We start from the raw sequence: 26,291 nt of genomic DNA, 5'->3' as shown, positions 1-26,291 counted from the left end.
GTACAGGGTTGAAAAGAGGACTCTCCCCGGCCTCTCTTTTTGGTTGGCACTGTACTCGCCTCGACGACACGGGGTGAAAAGAGAACTCTCCCCCCGGCCGGTCAGCCACGGCCAGCCGTTCAGATAATAGGAGACAAAGCTTGCCTCCCACGAGAAGACGAACAAGACGATGACCTACTTGCAGTGGGCTGTGTGACCCCCGGCTGCAGCAGCACTACCTGGCCGGCCCAGGAGGATGCACCACGACGATCAACGAGAAAAATAATCACAGAGTGCCCGGCGGGGGAAAAACGAGGTAAAATGAAAAGGAAATAAAAACGAGATGGTGCGGCGCGGCCTCGAAAAACTAAACGGAGGTGGGAGAGGGAAGCGAGACAAAGACTTGTCTGGCCGGCCAGTGGAGTGACGACGTGAAGAAGCGACTATAACGAATAAGCAGAGCATCGGGGCCCAAGGCGCCCAAGGCCGATGCGGGGCCCACGCCGCCGACGCGGCCACGCTTGGCAGTGTACCTGCGGGGCAGGCAGGCAGGCACATGTGAAAACCCAGGGATCACAGGGACGTGAATACGCCCCCGGAGCCGGGCGGGCATGTGTGCCGCACTGCAGCAGCTGCAGCAGGCAGCCAGAAAAAGCGAAAAAGCGTCGCCCCGGCCTGCAGGCAGCAGACTGATTCCGAGAGCAGTTTTCGTCTCTCCGTCTCTCGCGCAGTCTAAAGGGGTGCGAGAGAGACAGAGCGACGAAAACGACTCTCGGAATCAGTCTGCTGGATGCGCTTCGGCTCGCCACGCACGGCTGCGCCCCGGTCCACATGGCCACAAAACGACACCGTATTTTTCCTTTTTGCAGTGCAGTGCCGCGCTACAAATAAGGATTAGAGTGTACGAACTGCACGGCAAGTGGCGCGGCGCGATTGCGCCATTGCGTCACCGCGACACGCGCGCCGCCGGCAGACTGATTCCGAGAGTCGTTTTCGTCGCTCTGTCTCTCTCGCACCCACAGGCAGTACCCTTTGAGTCTGAGAGAGACAGAGCGACGAAAACGACTCTCGGAATCAGTCTGCCTGCAGGCAGGCAGGCAGGCACACTTCACACACACCGACGGCAGTGCTGCGAGTCCGACGCCGCCGTCGTTCTGTCGCTCTCACACACTGCGGGACGCCCAAAGAGGGCGAGAGAGACAGAGCGACGTTGGAAAATCAGGCTGCAGTGAAGTCAAGGTGGCCGCGTGTGTTTGACGCCAAGCGACGGAGCCGCCAAGACGAGCGCCAAGCCGCGGGCAGTCATCAAGACTCGCTTCGTTTCCGCCTCGCCTCCGCCACTGGTATTCCCCGACCGATTCATTCATTCGATAGCGCGGCTCTGTCTCTCTCGCACTCATGGAGCGGCCCGTGGCGGTGCGAGAGAGACAGGGTCGGAATCTGCCCGCATGCACAACGGCCACGTGAAGCGACTTTTCCGGCGGAACGCGACTGATTCCGAAAGTCGTTTTCGTCGCGCTGTCTCTCTCGCACTCATGGGGCGTCCTGCACAGGTGCGAGAGAGACAGAGCGACGAAAACGACTCTCGGAATCAGTCTGCTGAACAAACCGCGGGCGCCGTCGCGGCGTTGGCGTCGACGAAGGCCTCGGCCAGCTACAGCCTCATGCCTCCCAGTGCAGCAGCACGCCAAGCACGCCTCAGCGCGCCCCGTCACCGCCCCACCACGCTCAGGACCATCTTGGAGCTGCTTGGCGTCGCAGCGCAGCCAGACGAGAGCGACAGCTGCCGCGTCTAAAGAATGCACCCCTCCGCTCCCCGCGCGCCGCACCCCCTTGGCACCGAGAAAGAAACAGAAAAGTGTTTCAAGGCGCTGCACGGGACGCCACCGCCGCACCGGGGAGGAATAAATATAAGTACACACTAAAATAAGACGCAGCCGCCGCGACGCGGCGAGGACGTCGAGGACGCCGTCAAGTCGTCTGCATACGCGCCGCGCTGCCGCCGAACCGATTTTTCTTTGTGAGGGAGGGCGACTCCCACACGACAAGGCCAGACGGGAGGATCAACAAGACCCCTTCCCTCGTCCTCCCCCGACAACGACAAAAAAGAAGTAAAGAGACGGGTGGCGAGCATAGCCGGCGAGCAGGCTGCAGCCGAACAGTGGATCAGCCCCTCTCGCTCCCACGGGGTTGTTCCGAAGGGGAGCGAGAGAGACAGCTGCTTCAGGGGCAAGCCGGCGACGCAGACGGGTAGTACATAGAGGGGTCCGCGCCACACACCCACGCCAGACGGGTACGACTGAGGAAATCTGGGATCCTGGAATCGAACCCCTTCCAAAGCAAACACCACCACAACACCTGGTCCGGCCCGAAGTCTATCCAGAGCCTGTGTATAGACAGATTCCGAGAGTCGGTCTCCTAGCGCTGTCTCTCTCGCACCTGTACGGAACGCCCCATGAGTGAGAGAGAGAGACAGAGCGACAAAAACGACTCGGAATCAGTCTGCGGCCCATGACTGCGCCGGAAAGCAGGGGCACGCATCCCACACGTCGTCTCTCGCACCCCGTCGAGGCCACGCGTCAGGTCAGGTCAGGTAGCCCAAACCATCCAGCAGACCGATTCCGAAGAGTGTCGCCGCTCTGTCTCTCTCGCACCTACAAGCAACGTCCCATGAGTGCGAGACAGAGAGCGACGGAAACGACTCTCGGAATCGGTCTTACTGGTCGAAGGCCGGTCGAAGGCGGTCCTGCGCGGCAGTGCCTGGAGGACGACATCCACATCCTCCAGCTCCTGCGCGCCCACCTCAGGTAGGCCGGCCGTCCGCGGCGACCTCGCCGCCGTCACAGTGCGCGTACTTTATGTAGTTTTTGGAGGACGGCGGCGCGGCCGTTCGTTGCCCCGCGCGGTCCACGGCGCGGTCCACGCACAAGGCCGACGGGAAGGTGCGCGGGGAGGTCAACAACGGCGAGCTTCACGGAGCGAGCCAACGGCCATTCTTCGGGCACCCCTTGGTCCACGCCCCCCCCCCCTTCCCCATTCCAGACCAGTGAGTCTCCTCGACGCATGCAGGCAGCCTGCTGCAGCCCGGCAGGTACACTGGAAGACACCCAACAAGAACAAAAAGGCGGCGCGACCGACCAAGGACGACGGGCACGCTTGCACCGGGGCGACGGACGGGACGGAACGGCCTGCAGGACCAGGGCCTCGACGAGCACGGCCAGCACAGCGGGGAGCACGCCGTCGATTCCAGCCGCCTTTTCCCAACAGTGTAGCGTGTCGGCGATGACCGTGCTGCTGGCCGTCTGGCGCGCAGACGCAACCCTTCCCCACACGGCTACACTGCCAGGAACGCACACACACATCGACCTAGCCTAAACTAACCCTTCCCACTGGGCTACTACCAGGAAAACCCACACACACATACACGTGCACAGACACGGCACTAACACTGCACGCGCTGCCGAAGGAGGGCAGGTCGAACCAAAGTTCACGACCACGTCGACACCCACGCCACCGACCGCGGCGGCCGCGGCCGCGCCAGGCCATCGCACATTCCGCGCGCCGCCGCCACGGCACGGCATGGCGCGGCACGGCCAGCAACTTGCTACGCCCGGTGACGCGGCGCGTCCGGGCGTTAGCGCGCCGGGGCGGCGGGGACGGGGAAGGCCGGGGGGGGGGGGGGGGGGGGGGGAGTCGGGAGCAGCGGCCGCGCGCCTTGCCCTCCGCCAGACAAGGTTGGCGCACGCCGCCGCGCCGCACCGCACTGCCCCCTCCAGGCACCGTCCGCCCGCCGCGCTGGCCGCCGCCACGCCGTGGAACTGGAAGCGAGGTGCAGCACGCCGCGCCGGTGCAGGCCGCACCGCGGGCCGCAGGGCGTGCACGCCGCCGCGGTGGTCGCGGACTCGCGGACCGAGGCACCTTGACCGCCACGCCACGTCCGCGAAGTCCGCGACACCAATCTGAATAGCGGTCAAAGTCAGGCGAGCGGCGGCAGGCATTCGCTGCGCCTTCAGGTTCCACGAGGCCGGGCCGAGTGGATTGGAATGGCACACTGCCACCGGCTGCCGGGGAACCACGTCATTCAAATGCCGCCGCCCAACCGCCAAATCCAGCCCACCCCAGCCGGCGTGCCCCGCCGCCCGGACGGCCCGGACCACACAGGTAAAGGTAAAGGTCGTCGTCGGCGTCCCCGCCGTCTGCTGCACTCTGCTGCACGCCGGCCGGAGCAAACACGATTATGGACGGCAGCTGACGCCCCGCGCCCCGCCAGGGCCCTGCCAGTGCACCGCCCCGACGCCCTGGAGGGGCCGACGGACCACACGGCAACTCACCACTGTTAAACGGATTCCGCATCGCCCAAAAGTGCCCCCTTTTCGCTTTCAAAGCGACGGCTCGAACTTGGCGCGCGAACGCTCATTTAGAGTCTTTACAGTGCGGTGGGAAAGTCTCGAAAACCTAGTCACGCCACTCGGAAATCAGTTGCGGGTGCGGGCCCCTGTCGGCATGCCCAGACGGCGGGCAGCCCGCCTCACCCAAGGGCACTAAGGAAGGGTGCAGCCCGGCCAGGTAGGCTGACCTCGGCCGCCCAGGGCCCGGCCTAGGGCCTTACACGCCCTGCGCCTACTGTCGTGTACACTGTACGGCAGGGCGGCGCAGGGTCACCCCGCCACACACACAGCCAGACACACTCACACTGGATGCACGCCAAGGCAGACAGTGTCGCGTCGGGCGCGCCCCGCCGCCGGGCCCGCCAGGTAATACAAACACATTCGATCAATGGCGGCGGGGCGGGGAGTCCCAGACGGCAAGGCGACTGCGGGGCGCGGCGCGCCACGCCCGCACACACAGTGCACCACCGGTGCACACACTCAGTGCACCGCGAAGTACGACAGCACCGAGTGCACGGAGGGGAGCCTTCCTCGCGCATCGATTGGCAGATTGTCTCCGCATTTCCAACACGCTAGAAACACGCACCGGCCTGGGGCTCATTACGAAGAGTGGCGTCGTCGTCCTGCCTCTCTCGCACGGGTCCGCGGTGCGCCACGAGCACGAGAGAGACGCAGCGACACTCGTCGGCTCTGTGTTCCGGTCGTCGGCCCATGGCAACGACAGCGACAAAAAGCCCAGCCCGATCATCAAACAGCGCGCGGCGCGGCGCCACCGCTCGAGGCGGTCGAGGCCGTCTCCAAGACAACATGCCCACCAAAGCCGGATAATCGCCCAAATGGCCGAGGCCGCGCCAAGGTCGGCCCATGGCGCCCCGCCTCGCGCCGCTTAGGCCCCAGTGGCGCCGGCGCGGTGCCGGTACACTGGTACGGCCCCGAACATTGCATAACGGCCTCGGCCGCTCGGGTGGCCGGCCGGTGCCCGTCCCCGCGCCGCCGCGCCCCGCCCTGCAGCGCCAAGCAGCGCCCGGCCGGCATGGGTGGTCCGGGTGGCTCGGGACGGAGGCCGCCGGGGTGGTCCGCCACGCCTCGCTACGCCCTGCCGCCGCCGCAGGCCCGCAGGCCCGCCGTCAGCGGAGAAGATGCGACCCTGGTGGCCCCGGGGGGACCTGGGGGACCCGGGGGACCCCGCCGGAGGGCGTCCGCCACTAATGAAGCGCTACCGGACACCATGCGGCCATGAGGGTGGCCCTGATGGTGGCCGCCGCAGCCCCGCCGGAGGGGCCGCGCTGCTGTGGCCGCGGCCGCCACGGTCACCCCGGCGGCCGGGCAGCGCGGTCACCGCCAAGGCCCCGCCGCCACGCCCAGCCAAGATGACAGTGTGTGCTCGGCGCAAACGCGCACCGCGCCAAAAACAGACAGAACGAAATGGCGCACACGCGCGCCTCGCCGGCGAGGGGAGTCGAACCGCGGCGCGGCGTCGCCGTGGGAGGTCAGGTTCACAGACCACCCAGCCGCAAGGCACGCGCTGCAGTGGCGTGGCCAGGCGCGCTGGACGAGGGAACGACCAATGTCAGCCGACCGCCACTACACTGCCCGTCCGGCAGGCCGTCCGGCTCGACGCAACGCAGAACAGGAAGCGCGCCGACCTCGCCTCGCACAGTGGGCCAGAAGACCGGTGGAGGCGGCCAAAACTCTAGACGCGTTTTGAGCTCCAGAGTCGCTAAATGGGACTCGAACGGCACGTGTGACCCCACCAATGGATTGCTCTCCGAACGAGGTATCCATTGGTGGGGTCACACGTTCGGTTCGAGCCCTGTTTAGCGACTCTGCAGCCCAAAACGCGTCTAGAGTTTTGGCCGCCTCCACCGGTCTTCTGGCCCACTGTGCCGCGGCAGACCTCGACTCCATAAGCTCGCCAGTCCGCCGGGCCGGCCAGGCCGAGGGCCAGGCCCTTCGCCCCGCCGGCAGACTCATTCCGAGAGTCGTTTTCGTCGCTCTGTCTCTCTCGCAGCCGCACGGGGCGCCCACGAGTGCGAGAGCGACCCAGCGGCCAAAACGACTCTCGGAGTCCGCCTGCCGCTCCCTCCTCTCCTCCCACAAGACCCTGCTTCCCCCCGTCCCGTCCCCCTCGGACGGCCCCGGCTTGGCACGCCGGCGAGGCCACGGCCGGCGAGGCTATGCCCTCCGCGCCGCCGCGCCCCGCCCTGCCAGTGCAATGCCCCCGCGTGGCGGCGCGGCCGGGCGGCGCGCGCGGTGCAGCAACCGATGATGCACCCGGCGGAACGAGAGACAACAAAGCGACCAAGGGTTCAAACACCCGCACGGGCGGCACGCTTTTCCACCGGCACGCGACGAGTGCAGTGACACATCAGGGAAGTGCAGCGGCGGCACGATGGCGAAGTGCAGAGCGATAAGGTCCGAGCTATCGCCGCCGATGCAGTGGGCGTGCCCGAGGAGTCGTCGCTATTTCTCTGTCGCACTCGTGGGGCTCTCCGAGAGGGCGTGAGAGAGACAGACCGCTCCTTTGAACCGCTTCGCAGTGCGGGCACTGCACCGTAGGCCCATCCGCACGCATTCGAACACTGTTCAATCCCCGTCGCCGACCCCGCCGGCGGCGGCGGCGCAGTACGACTGCCGCGTGCAGTGTACTTCTATCTCGGATGACCTTGAGTGATAAAGACTCGTTTTCCCCGTGCGTCCATTCTTCGCCGCCGGGCTGCCCGGCCGCCAGCAACAGGCGGGCCGGGGCCGAGCGAGCGACCCAAGCTGACAAACTATCCATCCCCCGGCGGCGGAGGACTGGCGGACAGCTGCGCCGCCAGACACGGCAGGCACAGTGCAGGCACCCTGGGGCGGCCGGGGAGGTTGCCACCCCTCCGTCCAGGTGCAGCTGCCGCGCCGGTGCGCGACGCGGCAGTCGGCCTCCACGACGGGGGGCTCCACCCCGGCCGGTTGGCAACCCTAGAGCCGCCCCCCGAGGCCGCAGTGCCGCAGGCCGCCGCACGCGTGCGAGCACGGGGGCCCCAGCGCTCTGATTCCGAGAGTCGTTTTCGTCGCTCTGTCTCTCTCGCAACTACACTGGACGCACTATGAGTGCGAGAGGAACAGAGCGACGAAAACGACTCTCGGAGTCAGTCCACAGCGCTCGCTCCGCGGAGCTCCGCGACGCTCCGCGGCCACGGGGGCGGCCTAGAGGCCCTCGGCGCTGCTGGCGCTGCTAGCGTTGCCACTTCCTGGCGCGTGGCAACGCTTACGTGACGCAGATCGACGGCGTGACACCATCAGCTGAGAGGCGCCGCGCCGCGCCTGGCCGCGCTGGCGGTCTCGACCAAGGTCGCCAGGGAGGCCGCGGCGGCCGCGTGCCGTTCGGCCAGTCACGCCGCGCCTCACTCTAGCACCTCTGTGACATTGTACTCACCTCGCCAGGGCCATCCTAACATTGAAATCCAATTTGAACAAGTCCACTGTTACGGCCTTGAGGGGGGCGGCGTAGGTCGTGACAACGTCGCGCTGCGGGGCGGGGCCGCAGGGGGCAGGGCCGCAGGGCCGTGGGGGGCAGGGCTGGGCCCCGAGGGCTGCGCGAGGCAGCGGGGCGCCCCGGAGTGGTAATCCAAAAAGGGTCCGGGGGGAAGGCAGAGCCGCCCTCCGTCGTCACTTTTGGCACTTGCACTTTTTTATATCACCAACACAATCATCACTGAGTGGAGCACTGCACAACACTGAGGCACTTTGCTTGAGGGCGAGGCACCACACCACAAGACGGCACACGGCGTCGGGAGTCCGGGCGCCGACACGGCCGACTCCAACGAGCGCGAGCAGCACGCTGCGCGACGAGACACTGTAGTGGCGGAGCGAGGAGCGCGCTGCCGACGAACGTGTCCGCTCTCTGCGCCGTCCCGAGCCGCACTGGCACGCCACCGCCGGAGTGGAGTGGGAGAAGCCAGGCCAGCCGGCCAGCCAGCCAGCCAGGCAGCCAGGGCGAGGAAGCAGGAAGGCCAGGCCAGCCGAGCGGCACCCGAGTGGGAGGGGGCGGAGCGGAGCGACGGACTCGGGACCACTTCGGCAGCTCGCGGCCCGCGCCATGCCCCCCCTGGGCCTTCCCTCGCGCGTCGCCGCCATGCTCGCCGTGCCAACCCGCGCCCCGGTCAGGGCTTCAGGCGGCTTCAGGGGTACAGCAGCTGGGTGCTCTCCCCCGCCACCCCCAGCGCACCCCTTCGGGAGGCCCCAGGCTCCCCCGCCGCCCCTGGAGGGGCCCTGGCCGCTTTTCTGGGTTCAGGGTTCTTCTCCCTCCGACGCGGCAGGACGGGGACGGCACAGGCAGGCCCTGCCTGGCCCTGGCCCCCTTGGCCCTGGCCGTTTTTTGCCCCTTGGGCGAAAAAAGGGGCGAAGGGATGGGGGGGAAAAGGGGGAAGAAAGGGAGGGGAGGAGGAGGGGGGAGAGGGGGGAGAGAGAGGGAGAGGGAGAGGGAGAGGAGAGGGAGAGAGAGAGAGGGAGAGAGAGGGGAGAGAGGGAGGGAGAGAGAGAGAGGGGGAGAGAGAGGGAGAGAGGGAGAGAGAGGGGAGAGAGGAGAGGGGAGGAGAGAGAGAGGGAGAGAGAGAGGGAGAGAGAGAGAGGGAGAGGAGAGAGAGAGAGAGGAGAGAGAGAGAGAGAGAGAGAGAGGGAGAGAGGGAGAGAGAGAGATAGGCGGAAAAGTTTTTGAGGATGCGACGAGGTCCCGAAAAGTGGGGGGGAGGGAAGGCCCCCGAAAGGTGCCCGCCGGCGGCCCCCCCCGGGCCCTGGGACGGTGTAGGGGGGTCCTCCAGGCCGCTGGAGTGGCGGCCCTGGCAGGGCTGGCAGCGCCGTGGCGCGCCCTTCACCCCCCCCCCCTCCCCCACCCCCGCCACCGCAGAGGGTCCCGGAAAAGAAGGGCAAGTATTTGGCCGCGTCGCGCCGCGCCGCCGATCCGGATTTACTCCCACTCCCGAAAAACCGCGCGGGAAAGGAGAGCGGATTCCCGAGGGGAAGTCCTCTTGTCCTTCCGCGCCGCGGCGACCGCACCGCATTGATCCCCCATTCGCAATCGACTTGGCCAAAGCGCGCGCACTCGGGCGGCCAGCAAGGCGATTAAAAAACAAAAACACCAAAAAATAGCCCGCATCAGCAACAAAAACAAAGATTAGCGGCACAGGGCGCAGAAGTAGGCCAGGACGCGGCGGATGAACATGTACAGTAATCCACATCGATCTAAATAAATTGGCACTGCAACAATGCTCGCGGAGACGACGCGGGCCACCTTCGACAAACGTTCACTAACTTGCAAGAAGTGAAGGGCTGAAGAGAAGAAACGTGCCTAGTGAGCGTGCACGCGTGTTTTTCCTAGTGCAGCTGCAAGCCGACGCAGCTGCATGGGCCGCTGCAGGCCGCAGCCGCAAGGGCGGCGCAGGGCCCACCAGACAGCTGGACTAAGCAGGCCAGACCGCATTGACGTGCACTTTCGGCTCAAACAAACAGCCAACACGTGTGTGAGCCGCCCCGCCCCGCCCCGCCCCGCCGTCAAGAGAGCCGCCGCGGTCACACTTCTTTCGGCGCACTCCGCCCCTACACTGGCCGCCATGCCGCCGCGCCCCGCAAACCTTATTTTAGCCCCCGGGCTTTGCACAGTGGCGCGATACGAATCTTAAGAAACAAACACCACCCCCAGCAACAACCCGCGCGCCGACTCGAAAAAACGACCATTAGACCAAAAGCGAAAGAGAAGAGAAGTAAAAATTCGCAGTTGCAAAGGCCGCGTGTGGTGGGGGTGTGTCGTGCACCAGGGAGACATTGTAAATTTTCTGAACTGCGCACTGGGTCACACACACACACACACACACAGAGAGAGAGAGAGAGAGAGAGAGAGAGAGAGAGAGAGAGAGAGAGAGAGAGAGAGAGAGAGAGAGAGAGAGAGAGAGAGAGAGAGAGAGACAGAGAGAGACAGAGAGAGAGGCAGACACACACACACACGCGGAGCGAGCTGCAGCGTACAGCAGGCCTTGGCGCCTTGGCCTCAAATATTTTAATTGCTAATCCTTCCCCAGGTGAGGGATGGCGGGCGGCGCACCACTTCACCAGAGAGACCAGGCAGCAGCAGCAGACTGATTCCGAGAGTCGCATTCGTCGCTCTGTCTCTCTCGCACTGACGTGGCGTCCCGTATGGGTGCGAGAGAGACAGAGCGACGAAAACGACTCTCAGTCTGCAGGCCAAGGGCCGCAAGGGCCTCTTGCTGCACGTCGGCGAGCGCCGGGGCGACAGCGAGCGGGTCGTTGCAGCGCCTGGATTGCCTGCATCGCCCACGCCGCCGGTTGCAGACACCGATATCTGTCATCTCTCTTACTCTCCGACCGCGGCGCGGGGCGGCGGGGCCCCGCCGCGTTGCACCGTTTGCTCCCGTATACAGGCCCCCTGCCCCGCCGCCGTGCCCCGCAGCCTGCATGGCCTGCACGGCCTGCACCCCGACCGACCGTCTTGCCCCAATTCGCGAATCGCGCCGAGTGTTTCTGCAACAAGACACACTGCCAGCCGCATTGCCCGCATCGCCACACGGCAGGCACGCCACGCCACGAACGGTCCACATCGGCAAAGCGGGCAGAGCGAACACTCCACTGCCGCCCCCGCCGGGCTATCCCACTGCATCTGATAACAGCCCATGGCGGACCATGACGACTTATGACATGTCTTAAGGTGACGACTCATGGCGACCTATGGTGACGACTCATGACCGAGGGGGTAAACACTTGCGTAATACCCTGTACACAAAAGTCGGGTATTACGCCGTAATACGCGTAATAGTAATACATTTTGGGACCGAAAGTATCAAAAAATGGCATTTTTCCATGAAATCGAGGCGTAATACATGCGTAATACGAGTGTGATACCCCGTAATAGGGAGTAGTCTGTACAAGCTTCAACGGAGTGTTTACCCCCTCGCTCATGACTATACCCATGACGACTCGGTGACCCATGGCGGCCCACGACGACCCATAGCACTGGACCCATAGCACTCGACCCCACGATGACTGACTCATGGCGGCCCATGATGACTTATGGCAGCCCATGGTTACAACCCACGGCGACCCATGGCGGTCCATGGCGACGAATCATGGCGACCAGCACCCCATGGTGACTCTTGACAGCCTATGGCGGCCCATGACGACTTATGACGACCCATGGCGGTCCAGGGTAACGCCTCATGGCGACCCATGGCACCCCATGGTGACTCTTGACAGCCCATGGCGACCCACGGCACGGCAGGGCCCCATGGCCGTTTCATGCGCCCTGCAGGGCATGCGACACCGCGACTTGGACGTTTGGCTCCAATGGGATTACCGCATTGCTCCACTTTCCTTTCGGGGCGCGGCAAGGCAGAGCAAGGCAGAGCGGCACGGCCCAGCGCCCTACAAACCTCTCCCAATCCAATTTCCGCTCGGACGACACGGCGCCACAAACACACACACACACACACCCACACACACACACACCCACACCCACACAGACACACACACACATGCGCGCGCGCGCACAGGTCGGCGAGGTTCATCCTCCCAGCTCATTTTCCTGCGGCACTACGCACACGACGGCGGGGGCGGCTGGCTGGATCTCCGCGTGCGTATACGCGAATGCGTATGTGTGTGTGTGTGTGTGCGAGTGTGTGTGTATGCCTTGCTGGGTAACTGCTTCGCAACTAGGTTACCGCCACCGCCGCCGCCCCGCGCGCTCGGCCTCCCAAATCAGAACGCCCCTCCCACCCGGCACCGCCCGGCCCGGCCCCGCCCCGCCGCTGTTAGGCCCAGCAGGCCCCACGCGACCCGGCAGTATGGCTGGCCGGCCGCGCCGTTCGCCGAGCCGCCGGCCCAGCCGCCCAGCCCATACGGCCCAGCCAGACTGCACCCTGACCTAGATAAGGACTCCGATGTGGACCAGAACCGCCAAAGACACACACACACACACTCGTGCTTGTAAAAGGGAGGGCAGATGCAAAAAAAAGTAATCGAGGTCGCGAAGGCCCGAGCAACAGACACGCGTCGTGTACATGCACACTCTCACATACACACGGGTACTCACACTCACTAATACACACACACACACACACAGAGCCTATTTTAGGCTGGGTCCTCTACCTGGTAGCACTGTGCGGCGCTGCTGCGAGGTCACCGCGATAAGCGACTCTCTTTGAACGCGCTATCAGGGCCATCCCGGCCGGCCGCGCTAGGCTCTGCTTCGCCATGCCCGGCCATGCCGCACGCCGCGCCGGGCCCACCATCGGCCCACCATGGCGCAACCGCGCGACGCGTGTGCGACGCAAAGTGTGTCACAGTTCGTCACCGCGCGTCGCGACAGGCCGTCACGTTGCCCGGGCGTCGTCACCTCGGTCGTCGCGCGTGTGTGGTTTGAAATTTCGTGTTCTGTGTCCGTCCGGGCCGTCCGGACGGAGAGGTGCATGGAAGCAGGTGCAACTATGCGTCGTCTCCGGCGCGCGCAAGGACTTAGGCTTTAGGACCTCGGGGAGCAGTTGCTTACTGGAACGCTTAAGGTCTGTTGAAGCCTGACAGCGCGGATGATGATGAGTTTTTCTTTGAACATCGCGGAGGTGCTTTGGACATCGGGAAGGTGCTTTGGACATCGGGAAGGTGCTTTGGACATCGGGAAGGTGCTTTGGATCTCGAGGAGGTGCTTTGGATCTCGAGGAGGTGCTTCAGACATCGGGAAGGTGCTTTAGACATCGGGACGGTGCTTTGGACATCGGAAAGGTGATTTGGACATCGAGAAGGTGCTTTGGACATCGAGAAGGTGCTTTGGATCTCGAGGAGGTGCTTCAGACATCGGGAAGGTGCTTTAGACATCGGGAAGGTGCTTTAGACATCGGGAAGGTGCTTTGGACAACGCGAAGGTGCTTGAACCTCGCCGAGGACGTCGTCCTCGCCGTTGGCTTGGTGGCCGCTATACAGCGCGCGGTGCTCGGCCGAGGGGCCGCCTCCACAAACACGGAGAGTCAGTGACCGGCCGCGACAAACGGAGGGCATTAATCGGACGCGAATCCGGTCGAGTGGTTAGGGACGGTTCACTGCAAAACAGGGGGCAAAGGGGTGGGGGCACCCCGGGCCGCCGGTCGACTTTGAGAACTAACTCAATAAAGTCCATGAGGCTAAAGTGTTACGGGCCCGCTGTCCTCAGGAAAAGCAATCGCCGCAAAAGTAGGTAGGTGGCCTGTAGCCTGGTTCAGAGCGTCGTTTTCATCGCTCTGTCTCTCTCGCACCTGCACGGGACAATCCGCGGGCGCGAGAGAGACAGAGCGAATCAGTCCGCTGGCACCGCGCGGCACACTGGCAGACGGACGCCGGCGAGGCAGTGCCGCTGCAGTGGCGCGGTCCGAGGCGAGCACCAATAGCACCAATCGCATTCAGTTGACTTGAGTTGTGTTTTGTGTCGAGGCTGGCTTGGCCGCGCGGCGACCGCTTTGCCGCTTTGCCAGGCGCAGCAGGCTGTCTCTCTCGCACTCAGGGAGCGCGCGTGTCCGGGGAGTGCGCGCCCCGTGAGTGCGAGAGAGAGACAGGGCGACGCGCGGGCTGCAGGCAGGCGCCCTCCTTTCACGACGCGATTGCCTAAAAGTAAGCCAAACGCATACACGCAGCCGAGCCAGGCACAGCCAGGCCGTCACCTGCGCGGCCTTGCCGCCCTGCGCCTCGCCTTGCCCCACACCGCCGCCATGCACTTTCCGAATGTAGAACGCGCTGGCCGCGCGGCCCTAGCCCCGCCACAAGACAGCCAAGTCGTCCTCAAAAAGCAGATTCGCACCTCGGTGCCGTCTCGCGTCGCGCCGCCACGCGCGGCGTGCAAAGTCATGTCCACACCTGCCCTCTAGGGGGGAACCGCTGCACAGTGGGCCAGAAGCCGGTCGATACTCCCCTGCAACAAGCAGCTATCTACGCTCACTGTCTCGATAACCGGCTATCTCCGGGCGCTCTCCGGACAACCGGCTATCTACATGGGCTGTCTGGATAACCGACTATCCAACATCGTAGCGAGGTTAGGGTTGTCGTATAACGAAGTATTTTTCTCCATGACACTTAAAGCGACCCGTTTACACCATACTTAATCTTGCTTTGACAAACTTTTGACAAGTTTTTGTAAAGGTTTTGCGAGGGCAACTTAATTGGTTGGATAAATAAAGCTTCAATCTCGCGAGGTGGAGAAAGCAGATAGTCGGTTATCCAGACAGCCCGTGTAGATAGCCGGTTGTCGGGAGAGCGCGCGTAGATAGTCGGTTATCGAGACAGTGAGCGTAGATAGCTGCTTGTTGCAGGGGGGTATCGCGGTGGAGGCGGCCAAAACTCTAGACGCGTTTTGAGCTCCAGAGTCGCTAAATGGGACTCGAACCGAGCGCGTGACCCCACCAATGGATTCCTTGTTCGGAGAGCAATCCATTGGTGGGGTCACACGTTCGGTTCGAGTCCCATTTAGTGACTCTGGAGCTCAAAACGCGTCTTCAGTTTTGGCCGCCTCCACCGGCTTCTGGCCCACTGTGCGCTGGGGTAAACGGGGTCTGCGTGTCGACGTTTCGTGTCCTCCCGGCTGCCCTGGAGTCGTCTGCCGCCCGTCTGTCTGTCTGCCTGCCCGGCCGCGACCCCAAAGTGGCCGCGACAGTCCCCGGCCATTTCCTGCACCGGCGAGACGGAGACAACGCGACGCGACGGGAGCCGCTGGGTCGGGCTGGGCGCCGTGGCGCGGCGTGTCGCGTCGCCCGAGCCTCATCGTCCTCGTGCCCAATGCCATAGATCGGGCCGGGGCCGGCCGACGGATCCGGAACACCATATGTGCCCTTCGCGCAAACGGGGACGCCACAACAACAGCCCACCAGGTCCACGACCCCAGCCCGCTGCCCCCGCGGCCCCCGGCCCGGCCAGCCCTGCGCCGGCACGGGTCCGAGCCAAAAAAAACAACAGCAGCAACAACATCGGGACAAGGTGCTGGCGGGCGTGGCGGTGCGACGCGCGGCTGGCGGCGGTAGAGGACGCCGAGACGAGCCGCGCCGAGCTCGGCCGGCCGGCCGGGCCTGCAGCGCCTGACCTCCCCGAAGATGCCCTCCACCTATAAACCGCCACGGCGCGGCACAGCGCGCGGCGCAGCCTACTTCCGGCCCGGTCGTCCAGCGTGTCCGGCAGCCCGATCGCCGCCGCGCCCAAGAGCGCCAGCACGGCGCACAGTGGGCCAGAAGACCGGCGGAGGCGGTCCAAACTCCAGACACGTTTTGAGTCACTCAACTGGACTCGAAACGAACGTGTGACCCCATCAATGGATTCCTCGTTCAGAGAGCAATCCATTGGTGGGGTCACACGTTCGGTTCGATGCCCATTCAGCGACTCTAGGGCTTGAAACGCGTCCGGGATTGTGACCGCCTCCACCGGTCTTCCGGCCCACTGTGCGGCGTCGACGCCGCCCGCGGCCCAGCAGACTGATCCTGTCGCTTTATCCCTCCCACCTAAAGGGAACGCCCCATGAGTGCGAGAGAGACAGAGCGACGGAAAACGTCTCTCGGAATCCGTGGCCCAGCAGGGGCTTCGGCGAGCTTGGCTGCTTCGCGACCCCGGCCGTCGGGAACCTTGTTCCCTTTAACGCGGTGCTGCACGACCCTCGGCGCGCCGCTACGCCGCTGCAGCCGGCCGGGCCGACAGGGCGTCCCTGATACGTCCCGGCGGCCAAGGCGCACCAAGGCGCCGACCCGCTGAGCCCGGCGGAGCACCGCGCCGCGCGCCGCCAACGAGTCCAGCGTCGTCGTCGCCAAGCCAACGGCGGACAAGCCAAAGGCAGCCAAAGGCTGGGGCGGCGGCGCGTGCCGCGCGACCTGCAGGCTCGCCGCGCTGTCTCTCTCGCACTCCCTGCGGACTTGCGGAGCGCCCCGCGAGTGCGAGAGAGACAGAGCGACGGGAGCACTGTTCGGCCTGCAGCAGCGCCTCTCGAGCTGGCGCCAAGCCGCGAACGAGGAGCGCGGGAGAGAGAGAGAGAGAGAGAGAGAAGGGGGGGGGGGGGAAGGCGCCGGCCGGCCCTGTGCAGTGGGTCCGCGGGTCCCGCGGCGGGTCCGCGAGGGGACGGCCCTGGGAAAGTGGCACAGGACGGCACGCCGCGCGGCACGCCGTGCGCCGTGGGCCTCTAACCTCACCGGCGGGGCCACGACGACTCGTCGACGAGGAGGCAGGCAAGCAGGCGGAGAAAAAGCGGGCTGCGTGCCGGCCGGGCCGGGGCGAGGCGGGGCGGGGCGGCCAGGACACTGATGTGACCCGGCGCCGATGAGGGTCAGTGGGCGCGCCGCGCGCGAACGCCACCGAGCGAAAAAATGGGACTCGGACGGGGATTCGAAGCCGCCCCCACGCCAGCCAACCGGCAGTAGACCGACTCCGAGAGCCGTTCTCATCCCTCTCGCACCTACACGGGACGCCCATGAGTGCGAGAGAGACAGAGCGACGGAAACGACTCTCGGAATCGGTCTGCAGGTGCAACAGCAGCGCCGGCTCGCTTTAGTTTTAGGGTGCCGGCACCCTTCACTTCCACCCGCCAAGTTTCACCTCGCCACTGTAACCGACCGCATTCCCCGCAGCCACACTGGCAGCCACGCGGAGGGCGTCGAGTCTCGCGGCAGTGCCGCGCCACTGCCGCGCCAGTGCAGTGGCAGGCGGCGGCCAAAAGGAAAACCGAGCAGCGCGCGGCGGCATTCCGATTTCGAACAACAGTCGGGCGGGCATGCGCCGGCCCCGTCACCATTCGTCGGTCTGCCACCACCTTCCCGCCACCGGGAGACCGATCCCGAGAGTCGTTTTCGTCGCTCTGTCTCTCTCGCACTCGTGGGACGTCCCGTAGGTGCGAGAGAGACAGAGCGACGGTCTGCGGGGGGCGCTGGCGGCGGGCGCGGCTCCAGCAGCGGGAGGGAGACAGAGGATTGCGTAAAGGCCCCAAAACGCAATGCCCTGGGCAAGCGGCAAGCCCAGGGCCGCGATCCAGTTACCGGCCCAAATGCAACGCCGTTCCCAGGCCGGACAGCCAGGCAGGCAGGCAGCCAGCCGGCCCGGTGAATGCAGGCCGGCATCGACGCCCTGCCCGCGCACAGTGGGCCAGAAGACCAGTGGAGGCGGCCAAAACTCCAGACGCGTTTTGAGCTCCAGAGTGGCTAAGCAGGACTCGAATCGAACGTGTGACCCCACCAATGGATTCCTCGTTCGGAGAGCAATCCGTTGGTGGGGTCACACGTTCGGTTCGGGTCCCATCTAGCGACTCTGGAGCTTAAAACGCGTCTGGAGTTTTGGCCGCCTCCACTTGTCTTCTGGCCCACTGTGCCGCGGCCCGCGGCGGACGGGCTGGACACGACACGACGACACAGAGGCCGGGCTAATGAGACAAACCGTCACCAGCAGACCGATTCCGAGGGTCGTTCTCGTCGCTCTGCGAGGGGGGACCCACTAGGCACATTCGTTGTACATCCTGAGACCCAACTCCCGAAAAACTCACTCACATTCAAGACACATTCCACACATTCTCATAGAATCAAAACAATCAGCCACAATCCAGCACACTCTTACACATTCGCTAACATTCCCTAACATTCTCACACAATCACTGTACATTCTCTGACATTCTCATACATTCAGTCACATTCTGGACACATTCTTAACACATTCTCTGCACATTCCTTACACATTCTCAATGACAGTCCCCTAAAAAATATTTATTTTAGTCTAATAACTTCGATTTAGGTTTACGTTCCTTTCAGCTCTAGCAGTACTTCCCTCCCTCCAGTGCGGTAGTGCGGTAGTTCGTGTCCATCCCGAATCCGAACGAAGCCGCTGTCCCGTGCTCGCGTCGGGATCGTCCCTGGAAGCGCGCGAAACTGTCGAAGTCGGTCGAAGTCGAGTCAGCCAAGCCCCAGCCTAGTCCCAGCCCCAGGTCGAGGACAGGATATAGTTTACTCGAGTTTACTGGTTATGGATAAGGTTTGTCACTTGAAAGTGTTAATTTACATTGCCCTTTGCTTAAGTTCAGTTTTCTTTTCATTCAAATTTGAATCCTTTCATAACGTAAGCCAGAGCACGACTAGTGTCGTTTACAACTACCCAAAAAAATAAAAAAAAACCGTTTGGAACTGGCAGTTTGAGATAATGCTTATTAAACTGTGCGTTACTTGAACACTAGCCGCTCTGCGTGTTTGTGACTAAATCTGACGTCCTCCGCAGTTTCTCAGGGGGGCCAGCCACCCTGGATGAGCACGTCATATGGAAGATAGGTCGGCGGATTTGGGCAGTTGCAAAAATTTCTTACATTATGCCCTGGAGCACGACTAAGGAATGAAAGGAGTTGTCCAAAATCTGGCAACTTCATGCGACAAAGCAAGATTTATAGAAGCAAAGAAACACCACTATGATGAACGGTTGACTACCTCAGGCGTGAAATTGGTTGCCTACCTTCACGGCGCTATGTAGAGACGTCGGCCGCACGCCCATTCAGCACACAATCTTCACACATTCTCACACATTCTCGCACTTTTTCTTACATTCTCACACATTCTCATACAATCTCTAACATTCCTGACACATTCTGTCACATTCTCACTACAATCTGTAACATTCACACACATTCTAGACAATCTTTACAATCAGTACATTCCATTACAATCTTTACATTCTCACACATTCAACACATTCTACACATTCTACACTCAGTTGTACACTTTTTGGGGCAGTGGGTCCCCCCTCGTCGCTCTGTCTCTCTCGAACCTGGCCGGGACGCCCCATGAGTGCGAGAGAGACAGAGCGACGAAAGCGACTCTCGGAATCAGTCAGCAAGCAACTCCTCTGCAAATAAGGGCTCGAGGGAAAGCCAATCAGCGCGCCCTGCCTGCCGGCCTGCCCACGCCACGGCCGGCGGCGCATAATGGGGTGACCCATACCGCCAGCCGAGCCGAGCCGAGCCGAGCCGAGCCGGGGCACGGCGGCGCGGGGCCGGGCGGGGAGCCGTCACACAACAGGGACGCGCTACAGCGCCGCCGCGGCGCCGCCGCTGGAAAGGCTTACCTCACACCAGTCAAAGTAAACCGGGTTACTGGGCGCGGGGCGGGAGGGGGGGGGGCGCAGCGGGGCGGGATGGCTCTGGCAATACAGGGTCCTTCTGCTGCTGTCCTCGGGGGGGGGGGGGCCTCCCTCCCTCGACGGGGTCGCCGCCAGAGTAGCCCACAACGAGGCCGCGAGCGATGGAAACAGGGAAAAGGCAGTGGCGGTATTTGAACCCGAGGCCGCCACTTGACCCGATCACAACTGGAGGGAGGAGGGTCTGGACCGCGGCAGAGAGAGCGCGCAGCGCGCGGAGATATTGCACGCCGATTTCTCTGCTGCTATCTAGTGCGGGCCGAGTGGGTGGGAACCGCCGCGGGGGTGGGGGTGGGGGGCGTGCCCCGACGTGACTTCCGGCCAGCGGCCCCGGCATCTGGAGCGCCTCCGGGACCAAATCGAGCCACCGAGTCCGACCGAGTCGCGCTGCTGCCGCCGATGCAAAGGCGACTGCAGACTGATTCCGAGAGTCGTCGCTCTGCCTCTCTCGCACCTGTGCGGAACACCCTTCGAGTGCGAGAGAGACAGAGCGACGAAAACGACTCTCGGAATCGGTCCGCTGGCTGCGCTCCAGTCTGCCAGACGCGCGTCCGGATCCGCCGGCAGAAGCAGCACACTTTCCACGCGGCGGCGTCGCCACCACACTGCAGGGCGTCGGGTCGGGTCAGCAGCATGCGACAGCATGAACAGCCCGGAGATCCGGCGCAGCCGCGCCCAGTGCTGCCAGAGCGCAGCGCCGGGATGGGCCGGCCGGCAGGAGCAGGCACACTTCCAGCGGCAGGCCGCGGCAGCCACCGGCGAGGGCGCGGGCGGGCGTCAGCAGCATGCGACAGGCATTTTGCAACAGGCCGGAGAGGGAGCCGGCGCACCGGCCGCACAGTAGCAGCCACTGACGAGAGCGCAATCAGATAGCAACACCATTGGGGAATAGGGCCGGCGGCCCAGGTAGCAACACGTGCCCATGCGAACTCGGGCTAGCCAGCCCAGCCCCGCCACCGGCGAGCGGAGCCCACCGGGGCGCAGGCCGCGGCGGCACGGTGGCACCCGTCCGGCTGCAACGACAGGGTAGGCACCGACCGCCTGCGGAACACAGGTAGGCAACCGCCGCTGCGACAAACAGGGTAGGCAACCGACGGCCTGGAAACACAGGGTAGGCACGAGCCGCGCACACAGGCTAGGCAACACGTTGCCCTGCGCGAACACAGGGGCTATCGGGCCCACCGCCGCCACCGGGTAGCGGAGCCCCACCGGAGTGGGCCACGACGCCTGGCCCGGGTAGGCAACCGTCCGCCTGCGCAACACAGGGTAGGCCACCGTCCGCCTGCGAACCACAGGGTAGGCAACCGTCCGCCTGCGAAACACAGGGTAGGCAACCGTCCGCCTGCGCAACACAGGGTAGGCACCGTCCGCCTGGAATACAGAGTAGGCCACCAGCGTAGGCCTGCGGCCTGCGATACACGGGCTGGCTATCGGGCGCGGCTAAGCCGTTGGGTCGCTTTAATCCCTCGCCCTCGCGTCCCCGAAGGCCGCACGGCCGCACTGCCACGCCGCGCCGATCAAACTGTGTCATGGAAGGACGCATGCGGGGCTGAGCGAACCGAGTACAGTGTAGTGTGCGACACGGTGGCGGCGCACAGTGGGCCAGACGGCCGGCGCAGGCGGCCCAAAATCAAGACGCGTTTCGATAGCTCCAGAGTCGCTAAGTGGAACTCGAACAGAACGTGTGACCCCACCAATGGATTCCTCGTTCGGAGAGCAATCCATTGGTGGGGTCACACGTTCGGTTCGAGTCCTGTTTAACGACTCTGGAGCTCAAAACGCGTCCGGGATTTTGGCCGACTCCACCGGTCCTCTGGCCCACTGTGCGGCGAGGCGGTGCGGTGACACACGCCAGCAGCCAGACCCACCCTGTCCCACAAACGGGGCGCCCCGCCCCCGTTTCGTGTGTTTCCGTGTTGCCCTTCCCTTCCCAATGATTATTTCGTCAGGATCATTATTCTTCCTAATGGATTTCCTCCCTCTTTTCCGCGCTTCCATTTCCATTATTTCCCCCCGCTTTTCCGCGGATGGGGCTCCTTAATTACACCATGGCGCAGTGCTGCTGCTTCCCTTAGTCTCTGATTTGCATCAGCAGCAGCATCAGCCTCTCTTTCTCCCCGTCGGAACCGAGGGGCCGGGGAACCAGGGGGCCGGAACACTGCAGTAGAAAACACCCTGCCAGGCGGCCGCCAGCGAGAGCCAGGCAGCCGGCCAGGCAGGGAGAGCCGGGCGCACGACGCCACAACGGCAGAAAGCAGGGCTGCAAACATTCCCCCGTCCGCCTCATCTGCAGATGTTACTTCCTTTTCCCACTACGGCGTCTGCTGCAGGCTTGCAGCACGGCGGGGGCGACGGAGAAAAGCGCCCGGCCGAGCGGCGGCGGGGCGTGGTGGGGCGGGCGTGGTGCGGCGGGGCGGGGTGGGGCGGGGCGGGGTGGGGGCGGGGTGGCAGGACAGGAAAGCCGACAAGCACGCCAGCAGATGCCACCAATTACCATCCGATTCGATTTATCGATTAAGGATCTCGCTGACCCGATCCTCTTCGCGGATCCCCTCCACCACTCCCTTTCACCGCCCAAACCGAGGAGAGAGGGGGAGGAGGAGAGGGGGGGGGCACATTTATCAATTGATTGGAGAAGGTCAGCGGCGGCGCCGGTAAACGAAAGCAAAGTGAAAACGAACCCGCCGACATGGAGCACGGCGAGGGAGAAACGAGAAACCAAGACGCGACATCGACGTCGCAGGCGAGGCGGCGAGTCGCGGCAAAACCCTTTCCTTTCCCGGCGACGCACAGTGGGCCAGACAACCGGTGGAGGCGGCCAAAACTCTAGACGCGTTTTGAGCTCCAGTGTCGCTAAGCAGGACTCGAACCGAACAAGTGACCCCACCAATGGATTCCTCGTTAGGAGAGCAATCCATTGGTGGGGTCACACGTTCGGTTCGAGTCCATTTTAGCGACTCTGGAAGCTCAAAACGCTTCTAAAATTTTTGCCACCGCCACCGGTCTTTTTCCTATACCGACAGAGCCGGCCGCGGCGGACAGATTTACACTAATCAGGAATCGAGCTCGCGATCGGAATGCCCGCGTTCGAAGTGCAGTACTGCAGACGGGTACCCCACGTACTACTCGTCAGGGCAAACGGATGGTTGCCGTTGTCATCGAGTGGCGGGGCAGCGGACTGATTCCGAGAGTCGTTTTCGTCGCTCTGTCTCTCTCACACCTATACGGTACGCCCCGCCAGTGCGAGAGAGACAGAGCGACGAAAACGACTCTCGGAATCAGTCTGCTGGTGGCGCGGCACTTTCTCGATCGGCAGTACACGGAGGCGGGCGGCAAGGCAGGCGAGGCGAATCGAGGGGGAATGCAGTGGGGTGGACCTCGGGGTCACAAAGTCACGGGGCCCGGTGTCCCGAGCGGAGTGTGCACATGTACCGACACGGCAATCACCGGGCCGTCGTTGCTACTCGCCGCGTGCCAGTGTGCCAGCGCCACACGTGGAAGCGACGCGGAGGTCCATGGCCATTACTGCCTGCTGACCCAGGGATCACATTTTGTCCCCCCCCCCCTGCGTCACAAAAGTGAAAAATGCGACACTTCGGAACCAAGGGCGGATCTAAAATTGGTCTGAGGAAAGCGAACAGTAGCGCTTTTAGACTACTTGCAGGGGAAAAGTGTTGCCTTTTTCCTTTCTTTCAGGCGGCTCTCTGGAGGCCAAAGGGGCAACGCTGCCAGGATTCGCGAGTTACTAATTTTTTGCAGTGCAGGGCCGTGCCACTGACGCGGCCTATCGGCGGCTAATTCTCGACCAGCCAAATGACATCCGCCACGCCACGGCGAGCCGCGCCGTCGGCCAGGCCAGCCGGCCAGCAGACTGATTCCGAGAGTCGTTCTCGTCGCTCTGCCTCTCTCGCACTCACGGGGCGCACCGTGCGGCTGCGAGAGAGACAGAGCGACGAAAACGCCTCTCGGAATGGCGTCCGCCGCCGCGCGTTCGAAGCGCGACCTTGCGCTGCGGCCGGCCAGCCAAACGCGGCTGGCGGCACCCCGCGTCACCACACCAGTCGACTGATTCCGAGGGCCGCCTTCGTCGCTCTGTCTCTCTCGCACCGATACGGGACGCCCCACGAGTGCGAGAGAGACAGAGCGACGAAGGCGGCCCTCGGAATCAGTCGACAGAGCGGACGCGGCGCGGACGCGCCCGCTCGCTCACTCACTCCCATTCGATGCATATCGCCCCCGGGGAGAAAGCTGTGGCCGGCCGGCGCGCCCGGCGGCCGAGACACCTCCCAAGACGAGATAATCGAGTGGAACTCGAAAACGAGAATGTGAGAACGAACAGCGAACACCGGAAGTGGTGCACGCTGCAGGCAGGCCAGGCAGGCCGCCGCGCTGATGCACATTTTATTTACTGCCGTTCGCCGCAACCCCTCCGGGGGCGGTGGCGGGGGCGGGGTCGCACAGTGGGCCAGAAGACCGGTGGAGGCGGACAAAACTCTAGACGCGTTTGGAGCTCCAGAGTCGCTAGATGGGACTCGAACCGAACGTGTGACCCCACCAATGGATTGCTCTCCGAACGAGGAATCCATTGGTGGGGTCACACGTTCGGTTAGCCCTGTTTAGAGTCGCTGGAGCTGAAAACGCGTCTAGAGTTTTGTCCGCCTCCACCGGTCTTCTGGCCCACTGTGGGGCGGCAGCGGGGGCGGCGGCGTTGTCGTTACGCCACGAGGCGAGTCACGACCCCCTGCAAGAAATACGTCGTCGTCGTCGTGAGTCGCCGGTTCAATCAGCCATCGATCCATTGGCGTCCATTGCGCTGTCGGCCAATCGATAGTCGCGAGTACGAAGAGCGCCACGCCGCGCCACGCTTCGCGCCTCGCCGTGCCTCGCCTTCGCACTGCCCGCTTTCTTCGGTCTTTTCTGCCAATCTACGAGAAAAACCAAACACCATCCGGGTGAAACATCCGAGAAAAACATCCCCCAAACATGTGTGTCTGAACCGACAAATTTCAGCTTTCTATCTCAAAATCTATTTCACAGCGATGCCGACGTTTTGAAGCCCGAAGGACGTGTCGCTCTGCGTTCTCATGTACGTAACTTACACACGACAAGAGTACAGGTGGGTGCACCTTTAAAATACTCAAAGCCCTCGCATTGAAACGTTTTGGGGCAGAATTTAGCATTAAAAGACGCCAAACAAGGCAACAAATCGTGCTAATTTTTCGCTCTTTCAAAACGTGTTGGTACACTGGGTAACCGCCGCACGGGGCCAAAGTACGCGAGTGATTCACCCCCTCGGTCGCGACGACGCCCGCTCAGATTCAAAGCGTGTCGTTTATGCCCTGCTGTCTCTCTCGCACCTGTGAAGGGACGCGCCATGAACGCGAGAGAGACAGAGCGACGAAAAACGACTCTCGGCGTCAGTCTACTGCTGCAGCAGAGACACCTCGACGCATGCAGACGACGCCGTGCCGCGCCGTGCCGCACACGGAACAATGCAGTGGCGTGGCGCGGGGCGTCGCCGCTTTCCCATCCTATGCCGCGCCGTGCCGCGCCGCGCCGGGCGAACAGTGGAGGTGAAAACTGTGTCCGAACACAATCATCGGTCGGAGGAGGAAGGCTGCTGCTGCAGCGGCGCCGCGCCGGCAGGCCAACAGGCCGGCACACAGTGGGCACAAAACTCTATAGACGCGTTTTGAGCTCCAGAGTCGCTGAATGGGACTCGAACCGAACGTGTGAACCCACCAATGGATTGCTCTCCGAACGAGGAATCCACTGGTGGGGTCACACGTTCGATTAGGGTCCCATTTAGCGACTCTGGAGCTCAAAACGCGTCCGGAGTTTTGTCCGCTTCCACCGGTCTTCTGGCCCACTGTGCGGCATCCCCGTGGAAAGTAAGTCCCGAACGAACGAGGCCGCTCGCCGCCGTCGCAGCACCCACCTTTACGTAATGTCGCAGCACGCACACTCTCACACATTCACTCTCTCGCACGCACACACACACACACACACACTCACTCACTCTTTCACACACACACACTAGCACCAATCGAAAGTTCGAAAAGGGTCGCCGTAATGCAGATCAGCCCGTCGTCGACGACGCGATCAAGAGTGCATAATCACTGACACTTGTGCACCGAGAGCGAAGAGAGCAGGCCGGGCGAGGGAGAGAGAGAGGAAGAGAGAGGGGGACAGGGAGAGTGAGGGAGAGAGGGCGCGCCGGGCGGGGGCATCATTTAGATGGCCTCCAAGAAAGCAGTTAGAGAGCAGAGCGGGGCAGGCCGTCAGTTTCACCCGCATCCACTCCACAGTGGCGCGGCGGCGCGGCCTGCAGGCCGATTCCGCACATCGTTCGTCTCTCTCGCACCTGTGCGCGACGCCCCACGCGAGAGACAGAGACGGAGAGACGAAAGCGCTTTTTTTCGGAATAGTCGAGCGCTCTTGCAGTTTGCAAGGCACAAACCCCGCAGCAGCCCAGAGAATCCACAATCCACACCCACACGACCCGCCGGGCGAGGCGGTGCACGAAAGCGGCTTGTTGCTCTGTCTCTCTCGCGCTCTTGGGCACTCCATGAGTGAGACAGGGACACACAGTGGGCGCAAGTGTCCAACATACCGAAAGCGTTTTTGAGCTCCTAGGTCGCTAAAGGGGACTCGAACCGATCGTGTGACCCCACCAATGGATTCCTCGTTCGGAGAGGAATCCATTGGTGGGGTCACACGATCAGATCGAGCCCCATGTGGCGACTCTGGAGCTCCAAACGCGTTCAGAATTTTGGCCGC

General features: G+C 63.4%; 1 protein-coding gene across 2 annotated transcripts in view; it reads right to left on the bottom strand.

Moving 5' to 3' along the window:
- Positions 1–8,282, bottom strand: part of LOC117650103 (protein roadkill) — a 29,042-nt gene extending 20,760 nt beyond the window's left edge. For both annotated transcript variants that reach the window (XM_034393414.1, XM_034393415.1), the window contains exon 1: positions 7,786–8,282. In XM_034393414.1, coding sequence (XP_034249305.1) covers positions 7,786–7,799 — 14 coding nt within the window. In that variant the 5' untranslated portion in view covers positions 7,800–8,282. The remainder of the gene's footprint in view (positions 1–7,785) is intronic.
- Positions 8,283–26,291: the final 18,009 nt, after the last annotated feature.

The sequence above is a fragment of the Thrips palmi genome, unplaced genomic scaffold (genome assembly GCF_012932325.1).
Source record: "Thrips palmi isolate BJ-2018 unplaced genomic scaffold, TpBJ-2018v1 HiC_scaffold_4, whole genome shotgun sequence".
Lineage (NCBI taxonomy): Eukaryota > Metazoa > Arthropoda > Insecta > Thysanoptera > Thripidae > Thrips > Thrips palmi.
Note: the sequence above shows the minus strand (reverse complement) of the source record. Positions and strands in the feature narration are given on the sequence as shown.